At 43.7% G+C, this 17846-nt stretch overlaps 1 protein-coding gene across 4 annotated transcripts in view; it reads right to left on the minus strand.

Moving 5' to 3' along the window:
* Positions 1–1372: 1372 nt before the first annotated feature.
* Positions 1373–17846, minus strand: part of LCP1 (lymphocyte cytosolic protein 1) — a 50247-nt gene continuing 33773 nt past the window's right edge. For 3 of the 4 annotated variants that reach the window (XM_069802682.1, XM_069802683.1, XM_069802681.1), the window contains exons 5-17: positions 17691–17823; positions 17032–17113; positions 14996–15161; positions 13664–13806; positions 11935–11958; positions 11497–11592; positions 10773–10968; positions 7748–7826; positions 7436–7550; positions 6461–6594; positions 5341–5464; positions 4316–4440; positions 1373–2874 (exon numbers count right to left, since the gene is read on the minus strand). In XM_069802682.1, coding sequence (XP_069658783.1) covers positions 2742–2874; positions 4316–4440; positions 5341–5464; positions 6461–6594; positions 7436–7550; positions 7748–7826; positions 10773–10968; positions 11497–11592; positions 11935–11958; positions 13664–13806; positions 14996–15161; positions 17032–17113; positions 17691–17823 — 1550 coding nt within the window. In that variant the 3' untranslated portion in view covers positions 1373–2741. The remainder of the gene's footprint in view (positions 2875–4315; positions 4441–5340; positions 5465–6460; positions 6595–7435; positions 7551–7747; positions 7827–10772; positions 10969–11496; positions 11593–11934; positions 11959–13663; positions 13807–14995; positions 15162–17031; positions 17114–17690; positions 17824–17846) is intronic. The other variant, XM_069802684.1, reaches the window with a different exon arrangement.

The raw sequence follows: 17846 nt of genomic DNA on the forward strand, positions 1-17846 counted from the left end.
GGTCCCAAAAATGCAGCCTGGGGACCAGGGGACTACCAACGGGGAGGGCTGTATGGCAGGGTGCCTGCCTCCGGTGCTTGGGATGCTGAGGAGGAGGAAGAGCAGCCCTCTTCCCAAAACATGCTTCGAATAACAGTGTACATCACCTTGGCCCCTCTCCAGAGCCTGAGCTAGAGGCAGGTTTCGATCTCCAGGGCCCCTGAAGTCCTACATCTTGCCTATGGGACATGTGTGATGCGTGAAAGCCTCCTCTCCCTGCCTCTCTCAGCAGGCTCCTCTAAAAATCCTACCCCCATGCAAAAAAAAAAACAAACCAAAAGAGTTGCTAAGGGCCGGTGAATGGGAAATGCCTGAAAATCCCTTCTTCTTTCTGGGGATAGCAAGTGCCTGCATTCATTTGGGACCGAGGGAAAAGCCCCCTGCCCCCCCCGGTGCTGGTACCATCTCCCATCCATCATCTACATCATCCCTCACGTCCGCCCCTGAGTCTGGGGTGAGGGCATCTCCCTGAGACGGGGAACCCGGAGCAGGGCTGTCTTCAGGCAGGGTTATCTGACCGTTTCAGATCCGAACTCTCGATCCAGCTGAAAAACGGCCCCTGCAGTTTGCAAACACACACGCAGAATACACGGTCATCCCACCCGAGAGAAATGCTGCGGTCGCCGTTTCTGCCTGCGGTTTTCTCTCTCTGGTTTACCTCTGCAGGACTCCCGCATCAACCAACGTAAGGGAAGAGCAGCCGCCTCTTCAGTGCATCCCCTCTTGTAGGGCAACAGCAGGTCCTACACCCGAAAAGAGGAGGAACAGCGTAGGGACCATGCTCCGGTAACTCCCCCTTGCTAGGCAATAAGCTGGGGTGATGTCTCCGTCGTATTAACACTCGAGATGTTCTCCTCCTCTGCCAGCGCTGGGAAATAATGTGATGAGATGGAATGGGTCTTAGGACGCTGTACCTTTCCCACCCTGTATTAAATACATAGGTTCACAAGAGGAACAGGGCAGCCAGATCTGATCAGGAATAGGATCTGACCAAGTAGCATGTTTGCATCGCGGAATGCTTAAAGAAGCAAAGTTTATGGGTATATAAGCAAAGGAAGAGGGTGATGGGTATTGTGCTGAATGGGGAAAATAATCATACTGGGTCAGGCTGCAGGTCCAGCCAGCAGAGTGTCCCATCTTTGGCAGTGTCTCAGAGTGGCATGTTCAGAAATGACCTAGGAAACAATTCTTCCTGCTTTCTGCAATCTGTGGTTTCAATAACAATATGGAAGACACATCCTTAGCGAGCCCACAGTTGGTTCTTTTAAATCTGTCCCTATTTCAGCTATACTTCCCCATTAGCACATCCATTACTAAAAGCAAAGACTACACATTTGGCTTTATAGAACATTTTATTTGGAGAGACTTCTCATGTCATTGAATATTGGTTCTTTATTAAGGCAATTCTGAAGGGGCTGGAGGGGAGGGAGGGGGAGAGGGAGGGAACTGAGACTGTGTCAATGGGATTGCATTAAGGCAAAATTCCCTCCTTCTGCATTTCACCACAGTAAAATCCACGTAAAGGCCAGAACAGTAAATGACTCATGCCAAGGAAGAGATTCAGTGCAAATATATCCCACTGACTATCCGTAGACGGGGTTAGGTCCTCGACTGAAGCAAACTGACGGCGCCTTGTTAGCTGCAAAGCTATGCTGATTTAGCTCCGTTGAGGATCCCAGCCTGGGTTCAGGGAAGCATTTTTAGTATGTGTTTCATATGGAAGCACAGATTTAAATGCTCTCCTGAATCAGGGCCACAGCCCTTTGAGTGCAAGTTTGTGAAGTTAACAGAGTTTAATTTTTATTCACTATATAAATATATCATTCTGCGTCCCTTTGGTTCACGTCTTATTGTATTGCTACTGACTGAGTATATCCCTTAGCTTCTTTAACATGGTTTTCATTTCTATCATGCTTTGCAATCTGCTTATGTTTTAAGTGTATTATGACATAAAAATGAATTAGCCTTTGGAGAGCATTTCTTGCAAAGGTTCCAGAGTTTGGGTGTTCTTGGAGGACCAGGTTACGGTATGTTTTTTTCAGTGAGTAGTAATGTACTCTGTGAGTAATGCCACTGATGGCAGAGGCGTAACTTGGAGGGGAATGTACTGCTCAATTCACGTACCAGCAACACATCGCAGACCCCCAAAACTTCTCTCTTTCCACAAGAATTTTCCAAGAGGATCCTACTATTCCAAAAATATAGTCACTAATACTTGCATTGGCTTGGGGAAACCCCTTTTGTTACCCCAGGTGCAAACCGAAGGGAAGTATGGCAGAAATGCTACCAAAAGCATGAAGACATTTTCAGGCAGAAGCAGTATATAACATTTCATAATCCTAAAAGCTGTCTGTACCTCCCAAGACAAAGATCTCCAGGTGACCTCTGACAGAAAACCCTGGTATCCATTAACAAAAGGATACGTATAGGCCTTGCTATTGAAAACTTATTCAGGAATATGAAATGGTTATATCTAGCAAAGTGGAAAATAAGGCAAAGAAATCAAGCACATATTACTGTTCATAACAAAACATTTCCTGGATACACATGGATACACAACTTTTGTACGATTTGGAACAGTGTATAACATTCATGCCTTAAAAGCATGAGCACCCTGCATATTTCCTTCATACGGAGAAGAGCATCCAGTTTGAGGGAATCAAAAGGGTGAATACCAGGCATCAGTACAAGTCTTTTGTGCTTTAAACTTTCTTCATGCCTTTTCCCATAAGGCAAGCAAACACTGTCATGACCATTTTGGGTTTTACTTCAACCAGGTCTTCTGGAAGGGCATAGACTCTTGCTCCGATTTTTCTCGCCATAGAGATGGCATATCTGCATTGCAGGGGTAAAAAAAAAAACAAAACAAAACAAAGAAATAAATTAGTGCAATAGCATTAATTTTCCCTCTGTTAAGAAGTTTTTTACGTGATCAATACTAGAGTGGGTTCACAACTTTCTTACTGATTCATCAAAATTAAACTTTTCTGTAGGAATGTATGAGACAGGTTCACAGAGAACGACATTTCTAGTAAAAGGTAGAGCGTATTCCCTGATGGTTAGAGCACTGATTACCTGCAGCATGGGAGACTGCAGGTCAAACTCTGGTATGAAACATTTAGTCTCCCATCCCCTGAAAGATTTTCCATAAAACCAGCCATTCTGGTTTTGCTCCCCCTCAATCTCTGCGAGTCAGTCTTTGCACATAAACAAATTTGCAAGAATGGAAAGCAGGAGGCTGATGTTGGTGGAGATCAGTGTTGTTGGCAATCAACATTCAGGGATTTCTCTTCTGCTTGAGTCATACCCAGAATTTGCAAGCTGACCTTGCCATCTCCCTGCTCAGAGGGCACTGTTGCACTGCTACTGGCTGTTCTCCAGTGGGTATGTCTCTTGTCTCTTATTTTTTCATGAAAAAAGCTAGAAAACCCCAGGTTCTTCCCACTGCAGAGCACATACATTTGTGAAATTCTCCCCCAAATGCAGAGACACATGTTGAGGGATGGAGCGGGGGGGAGAAAGGGAGGGGAAAAGAGGAAAACATCAGCAGAGGGATGAAGAAATTAAGTATGGAGAGAAGCATGGATAGGGTTGCAAGGAAAGAAAGAGAACAGATGGTGGGAAATAGAACTGGGGGAAAGTCTTTATAAAAGTGATGGCAGCTCTGATTGCCTTACAGTCATCTTTTTCTTTTTTGTAGTTGCCACATAGCAAAGGAGAAGCTAAACTGATGATCGACCGGGAGGTGATCTGTATAATTCTGAAAGGAAAGGGAGATGTTCCCTGGATTGGACCTCTGGTAGGAAATGGCTTGTGCTCAGGAAAAAAAATCAATATCCACATCCATAAAACCAGTTTTTCAGGCATGAATCCCGTCCTCCCCCTTCTCTCTTAAATATGCCCTTGCTCCACCTGTATGTGACTAAAGAGGTATCATGACCTCTAATCACTGGTTTCCATGGCTCACTATTGTTGGCATTGTTCCCTGATCTCTGAAAGAATTTTAAATTCAATAAGAGAAAATAGGAGCTTGTAAAGCCAACTGATTTTGATCCCTTCAAGGGAATTATAAAGCAGGAATTACAACATTACACACTTCATTTCCATTGATAGTCTTTTTTACTGCCTAACTCCTAGTCTTCATGCTTCCAACTCTGGAGGTATTTCTCAGTTGAGGTCGTGCCAGATGAGAATGATAGCAGAGCAGTTTTCAAAGACAGAGTCAGGCAAGCCTGAGCAGGTAACTCATGTTAAGTGTCACTTGGCATGAACATACTTAGCATTATTTAGTTTCTCCTCATCATTCAGGTCCTCTGTTTTCAAGAGGTCATATTTGATTGATCCTGGTTGAATGGCATCAATGAGATCCAGGACTGGCATGCTGGTGCTGATTTTGCTATCCTGCATAGATGAAAAATACAATTAGATGCAAGAACAGGATGACAGATCTCCCACAAAGCCAGAGTTTAGGCTCAAAAGCAACGGATAGCTCAGTCAAATACCATTTAGATCTTCACAAAGGGCTGCTTAGCATCATTTTTCATCTCAGGCAGGCTAAGAACCCTTTCAACGATTTTTTTTTTTTCCCCCCAATGGATGAGACATCATTAAAGCAAAAGATGGGGTGCTGAGCTAGTGAATTTGCTTCCTGTGGGGAGATGACACCGATACACATCTACTGATGGGAGGTGCAAGGGGGACCAGCCGTGTGACTCCTGAGCTCGTTACGTGAAGGATCTGTCCTCGCCCGGTGCAAACTGCTGATTTACATCCACTGAGTGATCCCCAGCTTAGGAAGTGTCACAGGTATGTTAGCAAAATGGGAAGCACTCTGGAATTGGTGCATCTCTGTGTTTATATGGTACCTTGCAAAACAGGGCAAGATACCCCTAAATGGTACTACCAGATTATAAACGTATTGCTATTCTTCTCTTTAATACTGTCATTTGTAATTGCTGTTTAATAATCAACAGCACAGCAGTTCTTGCTTAATTCTAGTCATCATTTCTGGCTCCATACTTTGATTTCCTCTGTCAAACTGGCATTCAAGGTGTTTCCTGTTATGTTCATTTCATGTTTCTGTTACCTTTTCATACTAAAGCCCCTTGAATAAAATCTGTATATCTGAGCATGCCTTTAAAAGGGAGTGAAAAATAATCAAACTGTGTAGTCAGTTCTATCATAATGTAGTGTGTGCATGTATATGCATATATACATCTATATACAGGCAACTTATACAACATAACACAAACATACTGAATAAGAGATTCCTAAGCAGAGACTTCTAACAAAAAACTATACCTTGAAACTGGAGATGGTTGAATCCTTCCCAGCTGCAGTCAGTGTTTCATTGACCCAGCTGACAATGATTTCATCATTGACCTTCTCTCCACCACCAATGTCTTCAAGGATATTCAGGGTGTACCTTAAGAGGGAAGTCAGGACACCTGCATTTGCTTAAAAGAACCATCAGAACCATCCTGTACATGCGCAGCTTGACTGGGGTCACCCCAACAGTTCTCTTAGACCTGATATTCACCTGCTTCCTGCACCCTCACAGTGTATATGAATTATATTATAACATGATAATTAATCTAATGGGTCTAATTCATCCCCAATTCCCTAATCACTGTTTTGGGAGCGTCAAAAGTTTTTGATACTCAAAATTCCTAAAAGGTCCCTCTTAGTGGATCTCAGTGTAAATGAGTCATTCTCATAGTGCTTAAAAAAATAATCACTGACTTCAAGGCCAGAAGGGAATTGTTTTATGCTCATCTAAGACTGACCTTCTGCATAAACACAAGCCTGGAATATTTTGCTTATATGTCAGCATACACCTTGGAAAGACATCCCAAACTTATGGCAAGGAATCACAACATCCCTAGTTTAATTACCTGCCTGATAAACCTATACCTTGCTTTATAGACTGAATTTAGTCTGTACTCAGTTCCTAACCACTGAGTCTCTTTACACCCAATTATGGAGCTCTTAAACCTACACAAACACACACACACACAGAATTACATTAAAGCGTGGAGAGCTACTGAGTTGCACCCACTTCAGGTAGCAGATTACAAAACTTCTGCATCAATTCCTTGTTTCCAGTACATTCTCCTGATACAGAGACCTTTCAACTTCTTTTTCTGTCTTCCATCCAATGAACATTTATTCATGCTATATAGTGACAATAACAATCTTCTGCATGAACTGACTGTAATGGCCTTGCCCACAAGAAAATGTGCTTCCTGATTGCATCCCTAACTAGGAGTGAGCAAAAGGTTACTCTGTCTTTGCATATAAGCGCAAACAGAGGAGTGAGAAAGCCTGTAGAGCCTCCTCAGTGACTGATAGCATCAGGAAACTATTACAATGCAAACTGAGTACACCAAACCACTCCGAAGTTTGTGTCTGACTGCCATACCTTCTCATCAACTGCCAGATTAAGGCGAGCGTGAGCGTACGGTTTCCTTCATTCAGATCTTGCCCAGCGATGCCAACAAGGGAAAATTTGGCTTGATTCTTTCCCAGTTCCACTGCATAGTTGCAGTTTTCAAGCTGTTAATGACAGAGTCAATTAGTGCGGTTTAAAAAATATAGAAAAAGAAAAGACAGGACACTGTTACTTTAAATTCTTTGGATCGCTTAAGCCAGATCCTCCTGGGCAAACAGGAGCTTTGGGGCTCTGTGGTAATACAGCTGTTTGACTACCAGCAGCCAGTTCCATCCCCAAAATACCATGGGAAACAGTTAACGTAGAAGGAAATATTATACTTCATCATCAGGGCCTGAAAAACAGATTACCGTGGAAAATACAAATCTATGGCTCATGGGTACCTCCAGCATCATGGCATTGCACTGAGACAAAGGATTAGTGTCCCAGTCAATATTTTAGGTCAGTTAATCACTCTGGCCTAACTGGATGGAATTACTCATCCAGATAGCTGAGAGAAAGCTTTGTATTTAGCAGCAACTCTGTGATCGGTTCTTGAGGCATCTGGTCAAGAATGCTTATCATCACTGTCTTCATTTGACGTGGAGGGCAGTGATCCAGACAGCTGCAATTAAGCTGGTGCCATATGACTCATGGTGAAGATGCATTATAATTGGTGACTAAAACAGTAGCAAAAGTGGTCTGCAAATACAATTTTTAAATATTGACACAAAAGGTGTCAAATCTTTTTACTTTACAAACACTGTTCACGTGTCAACAGAGATAGTGAGTCAAATGTATTTCTTTTTCAGGATGAAAAATTATTCACTGATTAGACAAAAAATCATTTAATGAGCTGTACTTGGGACTTAAGAGCAACATGAGTGCCCACATTGCTGTTTGAAATTATATAGACATTCTTTGAGGGTAAGGCATCGCTACTGGAGCTATTCCAGCTTTTTGTACCTTCTTCATGTTGCCACCCAGTTTAGGATATGGTGGTTTGTTCACTCTGTTCCAGTCTACTGGCACTTTGATCTTTTCATAGAGCTGGAAGATAACCAAGGCATCTGACAGGTCACTAAAAACAATAAAAAAGATATATCATTCTCCAAAGAACAGAGAAAAGGAACGCAACTAAACTATTAGTAGAGGTAAACTTAGTTTCCTAAAAAAAAAGCGACATATATTCTTACAGGGTCCAGAAGGTTTTATGTTTTCATAAACAATTTTCTGGCTGTATTTATCATCTGAAGGAAGTGTAATACCTCCTCTTACCTATATAAGTGATTTACACGTGGATTAACACCCAGGGAGTTCATCCAGTTCCTGAATGTCCTCTCTTCCCTTGTCTCACCTAAAACAACAGATACATCAATCAACAAGCCTGCAAAACACAACACTAGTAAAATAACTGTCTTGTGATGAAACCATAACTCAGAATTTACAGTGCACTGAACCATAAACAGAAGGAGACACTGCTTGACATGTGAAATAAGAGAGTACGGTGCAGCATGTAATATTTCTTCATGCCCTATATATTCTAGTATTTAGGTGGATTGGCCTTGAAATCAATCATAGAATCATAGAATGGTTTGGGTTGGAAGGGACCTTAAAGATCTTCTAGTTCGAACCCCCCTGCCATGGGCAGGGACACCTTCCACTAGACCAGGTTGCTCCAAGCCCCATCCAACCTGGCCTTGAACACTGCCAGGGATGGGGCAGCCACAGCCTCTCTGGGCACCTCACAGAGAAGAAATTCTTCCTTATGTCCAATCTAAACCTGCCCTCTTTCAGTTTAAAGCCATTACCCCTTGTCCTGTCACTACATGCCCTTGTAAAAAGTCCCTCTCCAGCTTTCCTGTAGGCCCCCTTTAGGTACCGGGGAGCTGCTGTAAGGTCTCCCTGGAGCCTTCTCTTCTCCAGGCTTAACAACCCCAACTCTCTCAGCCTGTCCTCATAGGAGAGGTGCTCCAGCCCTCTGATCATCTTCGTGGCCCTCCTCTGGACCTGCTCCAACAGGTCCATGTCCTTCTTATGTTGGGGAACCCAGAGCTGAACGCAGTACTGCAGGTGGGGTCTCATGAGAGTGGAGCAGAGGGGCAGAATCACCTCCCTTGACCTGCTGGTCACGCTTCTTTTGATGCAGCCCAGGATACAGTTGGCTTTCTGGGCTGCAAATGGACATTGCTGGGTCATGTTGAGCTTCTCATCAACCAACACCCCCAAGTCCTTCTCCTCAGGGCTGCTCTCAATCCATTCTCTGCCCAGCCTGTATTTGTGCTTGGGATTGCCCCAATCCATGTGCAGGACCTTACACTTGGCCTTCTTCATTCTCCCAGTCCCTGCCTTTGCCTCCTGCAACTTGGGTGGTGTGGCTGGAGCACTTGCCAGTGAAGACTGAGGCAAAAAAAGTTGTTGAGTACCTCAGCCTTCTCCATGTCCTGGGTGACCAGGTCTCCTGTTTCCTTCTGGAGAGGGCCTACATTTTCCCTAGTCTTCCTTTTATCACTGAGGTACCTATAGAACTTTTTCTTGTTGCCCTTGATGTCCGTGAGCAGTTTTAATTCTATCAGGGCTTTCCTAACCTGATCCCTGTCTGCTTGGACAATTTCTCTGTATTCCTCCCAGGCTACCTGTCCTTGCTTCCACCCTCTGTAGGCTTCCTTTCTGTGTTTTTGTCCAGGAGCTCCTTGTTCATCCATGCAGGCCTCCTGGCATTTTTGCCTGACCCTCTTTGTTGGGATGCATCGCTCCTGAGCTTGGAGGAGGTGATCCTTGAATATTAACCAGCTTTCTTGGGCCCCTCTTCCCTCCAGGGCTTTATCCCATGGTACTCTACCAAGCAGATCTCTGAAGAGGCCAAAGTCTGCTCTCCTGAAGTCCAGGGTAGCAAGCTTGCTGTGCACCCTCCTCACTGCCCTAAGGATCTTGAACTCCACCATTTCATGGTCACTGCAGCCAAGGCTGCCCTTGAGCTTCACATTCCCCACCAGCCTCTCCCTGGTGAGAACAAGGTCCAGCATAGCACCTCTCCTCCTTGGCTCTTCTATCACTTGGAGAAGAAAGCTATCAATCATCAACGCAATCAAGGAACCTCCTGGATTGCTTATGCCCTGCCATGCTGTCCTTCCAACAGATATCGGGGTGGTTGAAGTCCCGGCTGAGGACCAAGGCTTGTGAACGCGAGGATGCTCCTATCTGTCTATAGAGGGCTTCATCTGCTCAGCCTTCCTGGTCGGGTGGCCTGTAGCAGACCCCCACTATAATGTCACCTGTCCCTGCCCTCCCTTTAATCCTGACCCATAAGCTCTCGGTCAGCTCCTCATCCATCCCCAGGCGGAGCTCCATGCACTCCAGCTGGTCACCGACATCGAGGGTGACACCCCCTAAAGAGCCTGTATCCTTCCATTCCAACACTCCAGTCATAGGAGCCATCCCACCATGTTTCCACGATGCCAGTAAGATCACAGCCCTGCAGGCATGCGTCTGTCTCTAACTCCTCTTGTTTATTCCCCACACTACCTGTGTTTGCACAGAGGCATTTAAGTTGTAACCCCCCCCCCCCCCCCCCCCCCCCCCCCCCCCCCCGATGAAGCTGACTGACTGGCTGGAATTCCTTTGTGCTGCTCTTGTGCTGCTCTCCTGCTGACCTGTGAACCCTCTCCAGGCTCTGGGCATCTATTGCTGGCACTGGCATCAAACTGGTAGAGTGGGATGGATTGAGGTTCCCCTGCCCTGGCAGCTTTCGTTTAAAGCCCTCTTCACCAGCTTGGAAAGCCTATGACCGAAGACGGTCTTCCCCTTCTCTGGTTGTGCTGGTTGTTATACGGGGAGCAGATCGGGCTGCCTTCAAGAATTCAAAAGCAGCCTGTGCCCTAGCATGAACAGTTCCCCTATGAGGCTGAGGACGAAGGACCTGATGCTCAGCAAATGATCCATACAACGGTGGTCCTGACCCCAACCCAGAGCAAGCAGGCAGCAGGTTTATGCAAGATATGATTTTTAAATTGTATTCTCAATTAAGGGAATGCCAGATCCGGTCTAATTTCAACTAACAAGCACGCTCAGTATTCCGTGCTGGTTCAGACATCCCACAAACATTTCTGCCTTTTAATGTGTGCTATCCACAGAACAGACCCCCAAAATACCAGAAGCTACATGCAGTAGCAGTCTCCCCTTCTCAAGGCTGCCTGTGCTAATGGTGCAGTGAATATATGTCTGAAGGACATAAGGTTAGGTTAGAGCTGGGGATACTGTGGCACGGGTGGCCAGAAATATTCTTTATTTGCATTTTCCTTACCTTCTATAGAGCTCCAGTCAATGTCCTGGTTCTCTGGCTTATGCAGGGCAGGGTATTTGTTGAACAAGTTGGCGATGAAGGCCAAGTTTAGCTTTGGGTTCCCCCGGACGACGTCAGTGGCCGTGACGAACTGCCGGCAGCCCAGGCGCTCTGCCTGCTGCAGCATGCATTCCGCTCGCTGGACATCGTCCTTCTCCTGCGCCGGTGGAAAACGGGGCCGTCAGCCTCACCCCAGCGCCTGGCACTGCACGAGAGACCCGCTCGGGATCTCCGCGTGCGGACCTAGGCGTGGGGCTGTTAAAGCCAGTCCTTGTCGGATTTACGGCTATTTTCTTTCCCACTTTTACTAACGGCAGGTCTGTGTTTTCAAATGGCCTTTACCTACAATCCAGCCATCTCACCATACTGCTTTTACAGTTATATTCCATATAATAGGGAACGGCTTGACAAAATTCCCAAATAAATGTATTTAAATATACTTGTTACATGTTGGTAGTTTATCAGTGTGGTTCAAAGGTTGCTGAAGTTTCAGTGATAATATCTAATGAAAGGCAAAATACATCATTTAATTCCCTGAAAGCTTTGATTTTTGAAATATGAGATCATGTTGCAATGCTAAAAAGAGTTTGCTTGTTTTGGCATCCCAGTGCAACTCTGTGTTGGCCAGCAATGCAAGTAACAGACAGAAAATATCGGCATTTACTCTAAACTTATCTCATCTTACCCTTAATCCTGACATGTCAATAGTAATAGCCGGAATGCCTTCTTCATCTCCCTTGGGGGCAACTTGGTTCAGCAAATGGTAATAAGCTCTTGAGTCCTGTGACAGACAGAGAAATTAAAGGGAGGAAAAATTACATCTAAAGCTCAGGTTTTGCATGCCAGTGCTCCCCTGAACAATGTGCCTGCATGCTTCATTTTTATTACATCAATCATTGGGCTACATAATTAAATTAATTAAGCTGGAAGCACTTAGCAATTCCTACTTTATGCTGTATTTGCCAGATCTTTTTCTTCCCTAAGCCAATATATATATGCTGCAAAATGCTCAATGCATGAGACAAAATGCTGTGTATTGCACTTAGAAAAAGGACAGCAACAACAAAGAGATTTTAGAATTCACTTAATCTGAACATTTAATTAGAGATAAGAAAATGCATACCTTTATAATGCTGTAGAAGTCAGGCTGCAGAGCGTTTAATAAAAGAAAATGCAGAAGGAGAAAGCAGATGTTTAAAGCGGATTTCAAAGCAATGCTGGAACAGTTATGGAAGAGAAAGCATAGTTTTCAAGGACAAAAGTTAAAACCGACAACAGTATCAGCATTTTTCAGGCAAAAGGGCAGGAACAAGACAAGGATTTAACATGTTGTGTCTTTAATTTTTTGTGAAAGTTAATGCTGCTTCCATGTGTGGAAAATATTAATCTCACTTCAGAAATAACTCAAAGAACTGAAAACAAGGCTACATGATAGTGTCTAGGGACTTGACTAACTAACCCAACTAATACTCTTCAAAACATAAAGCAGATTACCTGAATTATTTTAAATCTTATACACCTGCATTACTACCACCATATCTAGAAAGTGGTTATTTATAAACCAAAGTGAGGTAGGGAGACACACTTAATTAGAGAATGGCTGTAAAGGCTGAAGTCTTGGCCTCTGAGAGGTAAATGTGTGCCTTATTTTCCAATTGTAAGTATGGTAGGTGCAATTTATCTTTCAGTTGAAGACAGGATTTAATCAGTTGCATGACAGTCCTCTCGGCCAGCCTACAGAAAGATGGCAAAGACTTCATTCCCTTCCCTTTCCATGGATAGTCTCCAGTCACCTCCACCCAGTGAACCAAAAATCTGTTAAAATAAAAATTGTATTGTCGAATGTGACCCTCAGACTCTCCTGTTGCCTTCCCTGGCGTTTTTTTCTGTATGTCAGGTAAGTCATGGTAAATGACTTCTCATGCTTCCGTCCCTGGTGAGGTCTACAACCAGGCATCTCTGGAGCAGGGCTTTTCCCATGCTAAGATTGGAGCAGGCAGGTTGGGTTGTGGCTGGTGAGGTCGGTGTGCTGGCCAGCCCCTGGCTTACCTGAAACCCAGCTCGAACACCTTCCCTGACATACCCACTACAGCCCTGAGATGCTGGCTGGGCCTCACACTTTAGTAGCTTTAGTGTCTGAAACTCATCAGTGTGCACCACAGAGGTTCAAATCCATCTGTCTAGGAAGAATGACGGTCCTACAGAGAAAGCTCTGCTGAAATCTGCACCCACAAGCCCATGAAGTCCCAAGTACGTGAAATACACTGCATGGACTAGAGACCCATCCTTGCAAGTGCATCCCCATCTAGCTACATTATTTTGAATAGTCCCACTGAGTTAAAACTTGCAGGTGAGTGCATGCAGGGTTACAGCAAAGGTTGGGACAGAGGAGCACATAACTCAGGTGAAGGATAGATCAAGCGGGGCAACTGGAAGAGTCCTGCCCTCTTCCCCTACACCTCGTTACGTATGTGGGTAAGGTCCAGCCTTTTCCAAACCAAAGCCAGGTCAAGAGGCATTCGAGGACATTTAGGAAGGAGGAGAACAATAGAGGCAGGGAACTGAAAATACAGCGGTAGAGTCCGTAGGCCCTGTCCAGAGCCAGCAGCCATTCCTTTCCCAGGCATTTGGTGGGCTGGGGCTGGCAGTGATGACTGGGAGGTTGGGAGGAAGAGGAATACTATTGAGCGGGAAGGTAAACCCCACTAAAATGATTTTATGTACCCAGCTCAATGTGTTCAGCAGAGCAGTCTCCGCTGCTTGGATTGTTTCAGTGCACAATCCGTGTTTCGAGGACTGGGATTAGGGTGTGGAGCTGCTGTTTTGCTGTTGTTGGTCAGTGTTTCTCATACCTTGATGTCTGAGCTGAAGTTGTTGACTTTGTTGCATCCTGCATTCTCCAGGTGATAGTTTGCCCACCTCAGCAGCAGTTCCTCTGGAGACAACTTCATCAGATCCTCCAGGCTCTCTCCTTCTCTCAGAAGAGCGATCAAAGCTAAGCAGGAAAAAAAGAAAAAAATTGATGATGTTGTGAATACTTGTAGAGGAGAATATATACCTATTTACTCTCTCAGATATTTTGCTACCCAAGTTCCTAAAAGTGAGCGACCAAAGTGTCGCAAACTAATTGTTAATGTGATAAAAAGGGAGAGTGTGTCACACTACTCTGATCTCCTTCCGATACCTTTTGTCATTCCTTGAAAGAAATATGGATTTGCTACATAAAGGAAAGAGTGGAGACCTACTATATCTGGAGTTCCACAGGTGAATTGATATAGGGTGCTATAGGGTTAAACTGAACCAGAAGGGGATAATAGAAGCATTTGAAAGTAGACAGTGGATTTTATGAAGAGAACAATGTTAACACTGAGAGAAGTAGGCTGGAAGAAGGATTCTTGTGGAGTTGATCATGGATTGATTTTTGGATTAATGTTTTCATTTTTTTGGCATCAATTATCTTGGCGCAAATTCTAGCAATGTGCTAAAAATTTGATGATGCTATTCACTAGGTGGCATAGTCAATACAGAGGACAATCAGGAAATCAGACAGAAAGAACTAGATGACAGTAATAAAAATGGAATGTAATTCAATAGTGCCATGTTCAAAGACATTCACTAGGGAATTAATATGAATAACTGCTATCAGCTAAAAGCTTATACGAACAGAGGATAAGAACAACTTGAGTGTATTGGATGTCTTCTGAGCTACTCTGAGCCACCATGTGATATGACCAGGGGAAAACCAAACATGATGTTAGTGCATCCCAGGTATTGCCCATAGAGCTTGGGATGTATTACTGCCTTGATACCATGTGCTCATGAGAGCTCATCAGAAATACAGTGTCCCATATTCAAGAAAGGGGAATTTCACCTGGAACAGCTGCAAAGAAGAGCTATCAGGGAAAGAGAGAACCTGAAAAGCAATCAAAATTATCTTGGCTTGTCTACCCTGACAAACTGAAGTCTGAGATGAGAAGTGAAATTGCCTCTGCACATACAAGCCTACACACAGCCTTGGACTTTGGAGTGCTGGGACTTGTGAAGAGCAAGGGAAATTAGAGAAGTCAAGAAGACAGGCAACAAATACTTGAAAAAATTTAATTAAGACTTTTTTTTAAAAGAGCTTTATCCTAAAGACTGTTCAGTGATAACAATAGAGCACTGAAATGAAGAGCCACACATACCTTCGTTCCTGCTGATCTCTATGTCGGCAAAGAGTCCAATTTTGATGACTTGCCATAAAAGACCCAAAACTAGGTAAGGTTTCCCTTCTTTTAAGTCTTCAGCTCCAATGTTAACAACATGGCACCCAATGGCTGAAGCAGAGTTCAGGGCCAGGTTCAGATTTTCCTAGGGCAAGAAGAGAACTTCTGAATGATGCAGTGACTGGAGAGCTGAGGATACAGGAAGGGAGCATGGCCAAAACTAGTGAAATCTGTGAGCAGCTTCACTGTGAATGCATTTATGTTCATAGAATCATAAATTAATTTGAATTGGAAGGGACCTTTAAAGGTCATCTAGTCCAACCCTTCTGCAATGAGCAGGGCCATCTTCAACTAGACCAGGTTGCTCAGAGCATTGTCCAACCTGGCCTGGAATGTTTCCAGGGATGGGGCATCCACAACCTCTGTGGGAAATCTGTGACAGTGCCTCACCACCCTCATGGTAAAAATTCCTTCCTTATATCCAGGCTCAGCAATCCCTAAGCACTATGCAAATCCGTAACACCTAAGATACAAATAAGTTGCTAGCTGGCAACGTCTACAAAAAACACACAGTCGTAGGAATCAGTAAGAATAAACCAGCTGAGTTTTTAACCTTTCAGTTCAGCCAAGGTCAGAATTGGTGAAGCCTGGGTATTTTCTTTCTGAACTTTGGAGTATGGAGTCCTGGTTTGGGAGTGTTCAGTGGAAGCAGAGGGATTCTGTGATTCACAGTGAGGGGCAGAAAGAAAGTGATGTTTCAGGAATGTTATGTTCCTTTGCCACTTCCTTCCCATTTAAAACAAAGTGTGTAAGAAAATCTGACCCACAGGTTTGCACTATTCCAAAAGGTGGCTTGGTAAACAGAGGGCAAGTAAAGCAGGCAAAGAAGCCTGAAAAATACAGTTTATCACACAGATTTGCAATTTTTCACATGAATTTCATCACTGCTGGCATGACAGAGAGATTCAATTAGATGCAAAATGCAGAGAGAGACAGAATGTAAATTCTCATAAGCTAGAAAAATTGTAGCATTTCAAATTAATTACCTTTTCTCCACCAGACAGCTGTAAAAGGGTTAAGTTAAAGTGGAAGCTATATTGATCAAATCATGGCTATGTGTGACAGGGATTGATCTGAGCTGCATCACTAAGCTATGCTGCTGACCAAAGCGATTAGAACTGAAAAATGTGGTATACAGCATAAAAATCCAATTTAATGGCTTCTGAGCTTACTTGAGCCTGGCTAATGTTCCATCAAATCAGAGTAGCTGAGGGCTAAACTGGGTTAGGTTCACATCTATTCCATACATCTATTTATATTCTGTACCCAGATACATAGATGCTGTTCATATAAAAATTATCTCTCTACATACTGCTGTGTGAAAAACACAATAAACTTTAAATAGGTGAAATCAGCTTTTTTGTCCAATTTTTAAATCATATACATGGACATGTAATAGAAATGAAGAAGGGATTCAGTATCCAAGGTGAAATAGCACAGATTGTAAAAGGCAGGCAAAGGCTCTGGTCCCATCTCAGGCACGTTGCGCGCCACAGTACTTCCTGGATCACAGTTAATATTTTGGTGAGGACATCAGAGCACAACACAGCAGTTGTGAATTCAAGTCCATGGCCATGCCTCTGTGACCTTGGATGTGGGGTCCAGACTTTGAGAGCTACTCCAACTGGAATTGGTCACCATATTATCTAGTTGCTCTTGCATTTGTATGGCGTCTGCCACAACAGTATCTAAAGCTTTGAACTGGTAAACATTATACATTGGGTTAAGTGCAAATGCAAACACAGTTTGTTTAGTCAGATTGTTCATATGTTTGGAAAGAAACAGAAATGTAAGTCTTCATGTTTTTATGACGTGGACCTGAGCATCTCACTTTGCCACAAACAACTTTGCCTGATTGCATTGGGCAGGACCATGGCATCTCCAGCCTTTGCTCTAAGTGATTATATCAAAGCACCCTAAGAGGAAGAGCGAAGAATCTTGTTGTATTTTAGTACCTGTATTGTGAAGGGCGTGAGTTTCTTTTTGTTGATTGTTCTTTCATCAATGGTATCTGGCACTGAAAAGTTGATCATCTTACTGGAAATGAAAGAAAAAACAACAAGAAATACATTACTAGCTATGTGCGCACAAAATACAGATACAGCTTTTGTCACTACAAGTCAAAGAGCTGGAGAGTTACTGAACAAATATAGTCAGTCTCTGTTTTTACACACACACACAGAGGCACACACACAACACTCGAGCAATTCTTTTGGGTCACATGCAGATTGTACTATAGGTGGGAGGCCAAGAATGCCACAAGGTGAAGTTGTGCAAGAAGTTTATTGTGAAGAAAATTTCCATGAAAGCACTCGCTATCTCATGCTGCTTCTTGTCCAAAAGTCCTTGGACAAAAAAAAACCCAAGTAACTCCTCAAATTTCACTGACTTCATCTTATTGCAAGGGTCCAGAGGCAAGGAAAAACTCTCATTTAACATGAAAGAAGCTTTATATTTTTAAAGATAAAAGAAGCAAAAAACCTAGCATTATTAAGGCCCTGAATCTGCAAAGATTCATGAGTTTAATGTAAAGTCAGCAGCTTCTATTTAAGCAGAGACGTGCATTTCTGCAGACTCACGGTTCCCATTTGTCGGAAAGATAGGTATTATTTACCAAAGCACTATGCCATCACCGACCGCCTGGAAGAGGTCATCTGTTTCTGGATTCATTGGGACCACGTGCTTACAGTCAGGGTCCTTCTCAAGGGCTTTATTAATCCAGTTGACAAAGGCATACTTTTCTTCCTCTGTGGACACAACATCAAATCCA

The sequence above is a fragment of the Haliaeetus albicilla genome, chromosome 15 (assembly GCF_947461875.1).
Source record: "Haliaeetus albicilla chromosome 15, bHalAlb1.1, whole genome shotgun sequence".
Classification (NCBI taxonomy): domain Eukaryota; kingdom Metazoa; phylum Chordata; class Aves; order Accipitriformes; family Accipitridae; genus Haliaeetus; species Haliaeetus albicilla.